The following is a 7717-nucleotide window of genomic DNA, read 5'->3' on the forward strand; positions in this document are numbered from 1 at the left end:
AATTCCCAGACCACACTGGCACTAGCTCTCATCACACGCCTGGGCTCCCTCCCTTCTCCCTACAGCAAGGTCTGTTCTTACCTCCCTCACTCCAGCCCACTGAGACCTGCTGCCATTAGACAGTCCACTGCTAGGCAAGCCCACACACTGTTCAGAGAAGCAACTGCCCTATGAGTCCTTGGCTTTTCCTGAAAGTCTGCTCCGAGAACAGAGATGTTTCCAGAGAAAATGGGAAGGGGACCTACTGCTCCGGCGTGCAGCCAGTGGCTGGCTCTTCCTTGATAAGGCACATTCAGGCCTTGTGAGCACTGGCCAGGCAGTACCCAGCACCACGGAAAAGCATCCTCAGGCAGACACCAAGCTGCAAGGTGTGTGCAGACTGTACCAGTGCACTCATCTTTGGGAGGCCCAGAAGAGCTGCTCATGGGACAGGGCTGGGTTACCATGGTCAAAACCAAATAAAATTTTATTGGAATTCAAACTATTGAAACACAAAACGTAAAAACTAAAACACAAAAGCTTTGCAAGCATTAGACAGTATTCCCTGGGATATGGCAAACCAAGCAGCTCCATCCCAGCCCCCAAAAAGGCCTGAAGCAGCTGCTCAGCATGGAAGATCAGCCGTTATCCAGACAACTGGGAAGTTTCTGCTGGGACGGGAGCACTGCCAGACCCTCCCCCAAGAACTGCCTGGGGGAGAGAAGGGAGGGTACAAATGTAAAGTGTATCTTTCATCCTCCTGGCTCAGTTCCTGGAAACCAAGGGCTCTGTGAAAGGCAGCTTTAAACTCTGGCACACTCAGCATGTAAATGAGCTGAAAACCCAGGATCTTATTCCCATTCACAATCTGAGAAGGGGAAGTATTTGACTTTAAGGACTGATTCTGCCAGTGTATCTGGCATCTACTGAAGATAAAGCACGGAGATCATCCAGCTTGTTTCAGACACCTGTCCTCTCCCCTGGGTCCCCTCCTAGAGCTCAAAGCACTTAATAGAGGGGAGGGGCAAAGCCTCTCTGCTCCAAGTCACCACTCCCCATCTCTTGAGCATGGGGCTGTGAAAAGTGACTGACCTGCAGCATACTGCACCTTCAGAAGCACCCACTACAGCCAGCCTCCAGCTACCAGCCCCTGCCCTGACCCAGGCCCGCCAGGCAAGACACAGTCCTAGCCTGATGTACTGTAGGTCTTAGGAAAAGGACCCATAGGCCCAGAGACCCTAGGATTCCACACCAAGATCCCATGGTTTCTAAGCCCCCAGAGGAAGGGAAAGCAGGGCCTAGGCTTAGTGAAAAAGCCGTCTGCAGCCTCCATCTGTGAGAAGGCCCTTGTCCAGGGGTAGCACAAGGAAAAGACAATGCTCTTCCAGCAAACTTAAGCCAGTCATGGACTTGAGGATACCCATGGTGGCTCCATGGACTACAGGAAGCCTGCAGTATTCACCAGCAATTCCCCCAAACCAAGCCCAAGGTCAACAGTGCTAAGGGCCTTTCAGTCAAGGGGGGCTCTAGTGACTCACCTCCTGTGCAGGGGGAGCCAGAGGGCTCCTGAACTCCGACAAAGAAACAGGCAAGGAAAACTTAGCCAGGACGGATGGCAGGTCATGGGACGGGAACTGGCGGGAGAACTGCTCAGCCAGCGGGGAGTACCTAGGGCAAACAACCGTGGTCACAGTGCAGTCTCATGCTCACAGCAACTGTCTGGGTGGGCATAATGACAACAGAATGAAGTATGGTGACCTGGCAGGCCTTCGGATGGACAGAGTTGCAGGCATCGTCCCTTAAGATGTGTCAGGAACCACAGAACCCCTCTGATCTCAGCCAGGAAGAGACAGCCTTAACATGGGCAGCACCAAACCTGACTGGGATCTATCTACACCTAAGCACGCCATTGGCAGCATCAGGATACAGTTAGAGCTGGCCTCGGGACTTCAAGGCCTCTGGTCACTGGGGATACCACTAGAAGGGCCTGCTAGACTCTTCCTAGCTCTAGACTCTAGATGTTGGCAGCCAAAGGTACTCACAGGCAAACACTGGCATTGGGAGACAGGACATAGACGTTGTTCTCACACAATGGGTAGATGATGACCGCCTTGCCCCAGTATACCAGGTGAGCTGCGAGCTGGAAGACCTGCAAACCAAGGGGAGATGGCAGGACTGAACTTGGAGGCCATGGTCTTCCTGCCTAGAAAGGATACACTCTGGAACTCCTCCAACCTAAAGTAGCACTGTACCACCCCAGCCTCGGGGCCAGTGAGTACCAGCACTGTGTTGTACACTGTGAACAACTGTCATTCTGACTGCTTTAATAAAAAGGAATGGCCAATAGCAAGGTAGGATTTTGGGGGCAAGGAGGATGCTGGGAAGAAGAAGAGAGTCACCAGCCAGATGGAGAGGGAGTAAGACATGCAGGACAAAAGGTAAATGCCACGAGTTACATGGCAACACATAGATGAATAGAAATGGGTTCATTTAAGTTACAAGAGTTGGTAGGACAAGCCTAAGCTATAGGCCGAGCTTCCATAATTAATAAGAAGACTCTGTGTGGTTATTTGGAAACTGGCAGGTGGGACAGAGAAAGACTGGCTATAGCATTGGTTCTGTATTCACAGCTCCCTGTGCTGCCTGGTACCACTGTTTTGCTAGGCAGTTGGCACATGAACACTGGGACACTGAAGTACTGGGGAACCTGATCAGCCCACTCGGGTTGGATGATCCCAGAAGCATAGCATTCCCATGTCGACTAGAACTCCAGCACCATTCTCCAAAGTAATGATTATGGAGTCTCTTATTGTATCCACTCCAGTGTACTCAAAGTTCCAACTCATCCCTGTGCACCTTGCTTTCCCCAGAGACCATCCTGCCCTGCGAGGCTCTCATATACCAGGAAATACAGACACCAGAAATCCTTTCTAGGGGTGGCCTCCAATACATGCTAACTTCATGAGGCCACCAGACCTGAAAACACAGCACCTCAGCCCTTCATGAGAACATGTGTGAAATCCAAGCAATGACATTCTACCTAGATCACCAACACCCCGCTCCATCCTTTCAGCAGATGGGCCCAGGGTGGTGAGTTCTGCCTGAACACAGTGCCTGTTACATTGTTGAGGGCAGGTATCTGCCAGCAACCAGCTCAAACATGGAGGGAACAGTGAGATGGTTGTTTCCACACTGTTTCTCCAAGTGCCACTGACATGAGCTCTGAGGCAAAGCCAGGCCCACTTTCTCTATTTCTGCCGTTCCCATCCTCCCTCCGCCCCTAAAATATTCTTCATTAGGCAGCCAGAACACCATTTTGGGGACTAAAAGTCCAAAATCAGCATGACAGGGCTGGAACCAAGGTGCCAGTAAATCTGTGCCCCCTTGGGGGGGTTCAAACAAACAATTTGTCTTTGTCTATTCCAGCTGCTGGCATTCCTTGGCTTGTAGCCTCATCAAGCCAATCTCTCTCTACTCTGACTACTCCTTCTCTTTTGTAGTCAACTTTCCTTCAAGTCCCTTCTTTTTTTTTTTTTTTTTTTTTTTGGTTTTTTGAGACAGGGTTTCTCTGTGGTTTTGGAGCCTGTCCTGGAACTACTCTTGTAGACCAGGCTGGTCTCGAATTCACAGAGATCCGCCTGCCTCTGCCTCCCGAGTGCTGGGATTAAAGGCGTGCGCCACCACCGCCAGGCCTTAAAAATATTTTTTATTTTGTGTGTGTGTTCATGTACCTATAGAAGCCAGAAGAGGCCATAAGATTCCCTGCAGTTGGAGTTACAGGAGACTGTGAGCTGACCAACTTGGGTGTTAAGAACCAAATTCAGATCCTCTATAAGAACACAAAGTACTCTTAAACCTCTAAGCCAATGAGAAGGTCCCAGCCTTCCTAATGCTGCAACCCTTTAATACAGTTCCTCATGTTGTGGTGACCCCAACCAAAAAAGGATTTCACTGTTACTTCGTAACTGCAATTCTGCTACTGTTAAAAATATCTAATATGCAGGATATCTGAGGCTCAGTAGTAGAGTGCTTGCCTAATCAGTCATGAGGCCCTAAATTCAGTCTCCAGTACTGCCAAAAACCACGTGGGTATACATTAAAAACCTGAAGAGGGCCAGGCAGTGGTGGTGCACACCTTTAATCCCAGCATTTGGGAAGCCAAGGCAGGCAGATCTCAGTGAGTTCAAGGCCAGCCTGGTCTACAAAAGAGTTCCAGGAGAAACAGGACTGCTACACAGAGAAACCCTGTCTCAAAAAACAAACAAATAAACAAAAAACCCTGAAAGAAGAACTGAGTGTGGTGACATACCGAAGAGGCTGGGGCAGGAAATTACCAGCTTGCAAATACATTAGGCAGGCCAAGCAGTGGTATACACACCTTTCACCCCAGCACTCGGGAGACAGGTGAATCTCTGGGTTCAAGGCCAGCCTGGTTCTAATGAGCAAATTCCAGGACAGCCAGGGCTGTGCAGAGAAACTGTCTCTAAAACAAACAAACAAACCAATAAAAAACCCTCAAAAACAAAAAACAAAACAAAAAAGTCCACCTAAGGCTACAGAGAAGACATCCTATCTCAAAACTACAAGTCTGGAAGGGCCTTTAATTCAGCACTCAGGAGACAGAGGCAGGCAAATCTCTTTAAATTCTAGGCCCGTCCGAGCTATATAGGAAGATGCTGATTAAAACAAACAAACAACTTTAATACTGACAGGATCTTCAGTGTTTATCTCTGGAATAGAGAATTGTGGGGACTTTCTGATCTGTAATTTATGTTATATTTGAACTTTCATGACTGTTAATAATTTTTCATTTGTATTAATTACATGTATATGTGTGTATATTCAGGTGTCCTCAGAGACCAAAGGCATCAGATCCCCTGGAACTAGAGTTCTGGTCAAGCTACCTGATCTGGGCGCTAGGAATGCAGCTCAGGTGCTCTGCAAGAACAACACAATGAACCACCTCTCCAATCCTACTTATTAGTAATTTTATCAAGACAAAACTCCCAAAGTAATGGGAGGCAGTGGGGGGGAGGAGGCAGAAATCTTTAATAAATAAATAAATTAAAAAAAAAAAAAAACTCCCAAAGTGTTAACATTCTCTGGATTGATATGGTATGAGTGATTTTCTAATTGTTTTGTCTTGCTTTTTGGAGGCAGGGTCTCCCTTTGTAGCCCAGGCTAGCCTTGAACTCAGATCCTCCCACCCCAGAATTATACACATGTATCACAAGGCCCAGCAGAGTGATCTTATAGTATGTGTGACATTCACACCCGAGGCAGATGTTCCCCCAAAAGTCCAGCACCACCCTGGGGCTGCTGTACTCCCAGGGACACCTACAGGAAAGAGCAGCCCAGAGCACGTGAGGAGAACCACCAGGGCTAGAACTCATAGGGTTCGCACAAGCACAGCGGCAGTGAACTATTTATATCAGGAAGGAAACAACACCCTCCTCCCTGATCCCAGACAAGGCCCAGGCAAGGAAATGGAGGAGACATCAAAGGTTTATCAAAGAGGACTGTGACGGTGAGGGTCAGGCCCAGTCCTAGCACAGACTCTATCCAAACTGGGACTAGGAAGTGAAAATACACCATCACCCACGTAGCCTGAACTCTTTACAACAGTAGCACAACCCCTCTCTGTGGAGGTTCAGAACAATAAATATATTCAAAGTTCTGAGTTTTAGATGCTACAGAGGGAAGCAGAATGTGGTCCTTGCCGAGTCTTGTCCAGCTTAGGAGGCCAAGGTGAAATACAAAGGCAGGATATGCTAAGTGCTCTCACAGAGCCCAGGGAGAGCCAGAGATAGAGAGAAGGGATGAACTTATTCTGAGAATAGAAAGGATTTTGAAAAAAAAAGTAACCCAATAGGCCCATAAAGCAAAAACTACCTGCAGTGCCAACTCACTTCTCACACAGAGCTAGGAGGCCTAGCTAGAGGGTCCAAGAGGGCCTGCCTCAGACCTGTGGCCACTTCACTCCACTGAGAAAACAGAGGTCCCCGGGTGAGCCTTTGCTACCCCCTGGTGGCCACAGGGTGCACACCACTACTAGATCTGAATATTGGCATCCATTCACTTGGTCCTGCCTTAGATCACCTGGATGGCACTTACAGCCCTGGCATAGGTAACCTGGTAAGCACTCCAAGCCCCTGAACATTGGCTTCTTCTATGCTTTTCCTCCATCACACTTCAGCCAGAAACACAGACAAGGCTGAGGGGCCCCCCTCTGAGCCCAGAGTGGGATCCAGCACGTGATCTGGGACACAGTGCTACCCTGCAGGTGGAGCACATTTCTGAGGACAACCTCATCAGTTGTTTCTCTCTTGTCTCTACAGCTCTGCCCACAGCCTCTTTGAGAATGAGGGTATTTTGATGAGTCTGGGACTGAATGAGAAACAAAAAAGGGGGTGGGGGCAGTGGAACAAAAGGGATACATGTGGGCCAGTAATGGACTTAGAGACTAGCCCTGCAGGTATCAGAGAGTGAATTAAACAAATTCTCAGTCCTATAGGGAAGGCTTTCTCTGAACATCTGACTGGACTTAAATGATCTCTAGAATAAGGCTGAATCTCTGCATGTCTCTTTGATAAAGACATACTTTATTTTAAAATAAATAAATAAAAGGTGGGAAAATGTGCAAAGGAAAGAAGCACACACAGTAGGACAAGTTAGTAGCTCAGGTCCAAGCTCTCACTTCCCACACACATGCGCATGTGTCACTGCGACTGTCCTGAGCTATGTGCTGCCCCTCCCCAAGCTGTCCTCCAGGCCTTTGCTGGGACCATCTCTCTCCTTCTCTCATGGCTTGTCTCACCTCTGCTCAACAGAGAAGGGAGTCATGCCAATGCTCACAAAGACAGCTCTAGCCAGGTGTGACTCAGAAGTCAGAACCCCAGGCCTCCCACCCAGACTACCCTGATCTGTGGCAGGTCATGTATGTAGTATCTATTTGTGTGCTAGACAAGGGCCCCTGGAAATTCAGCATGGCAAGCAGGCTGCTTCCCTAAATGTACCCATAGGCCTCTTCCCACTTCTCCAGGTCCCCGGCATACCTGCAGCAAGGCCAGATCAGCGTCCTGGGCTAGCTGCTGCAGGTTCTTCACAGCAGATGTGGTCTTGATGACCCGCACCAGAGCCGGAGAGCAGTCAATGGGAAGCTCACCCAGCAGAGACTTCTCATCACTGAGTAGCAGCAAGGCATGGTACGGGCTGAAGGACAGAAGTACATGTCAGCGGAACATGAAGGGCCATAGGCCCTGGACCACCAGTTAAGTGCCTGGAACACCAAGGCATGGTCAGAGTTCATAGGCACTGAACTGTGGGCACGAGAGGCTGAGGGAGAAATCAGAGAAAACAGTGATGTGTCCAGGAGCTTTTACAAAATCTGCAAGGATTACTGCTGTCCTGGGGTGGGGGTGGGGATTAGAACAAAACTACTATGCCCAGCTCTCTACCTTATCTTTTGAGATAGGACCTCTCATTGAACCTAAAGCTTGCCAATTTGGCTAGAATGGTCAGCCACCAAGCCTTTGAGGAGATCTGCCTGTCTCTGCCACCTTATACTTGTGTACATACTCATGCACATACACATATAAATAAACAATATTGGGGCTAGAGAGATGGCTCAGAGGTTAAGAGAGCACTGACTGTTCTTTTTTTTTTAATATTTATTTATTTATTATGTATACAATATTCTGTCTGTATGCCTAAAGGCCAGAAGAGGGCGCCAGACCTC

The 7717-nt window shown here is 48.7% G+C and overlaps 1 protein-coding gene across 5 annotated transcripts in view; it reads right to left on the minus strand.

Annotated features, from left to right (window-relative positions):
• Positions 1–7717, minus strand: part of Nprl3 (NPR3 like, GATOR1 complex subunit) — a 41576-nt gene that overhangs the window by 3139 nt on the left and 30720 nt on the right. For all 5 annotated transcript variants that reach the window (XM_005349036.3, XM_005349033.3, XM_013347343.2 and 2 more), the window contains 3 exons: positions 7035–7191; positions 2022–2128; positions 1518–1647 (listed from right to left, as the gene is read on the minus strand). In XM_005349036.3, the coding sequence (XP_005349093.1) occupies positions 1518–1647; positions 2022–2128; positions 7035–7191 (394 nt within the window). The remainder of the gene's footprint in view (positions 1–1517; positions 1648–2021; positions 2129–7034; positions 7192–7717) is intronic.

This window comes from Microtus ochrogaster, chromosome 7, assembly GCF_000317375.1.
Source record: "Microtus ochrogaster isolate Prairie Vole_2 chromosome 7, MicOch1.0, whole genome shotgun sequence".
NCBI lineage: Eukaryota > Metazoa > Chordata > Mammalia > Rodentia > Cricetidae > Microtus > Microtus ochrogaster.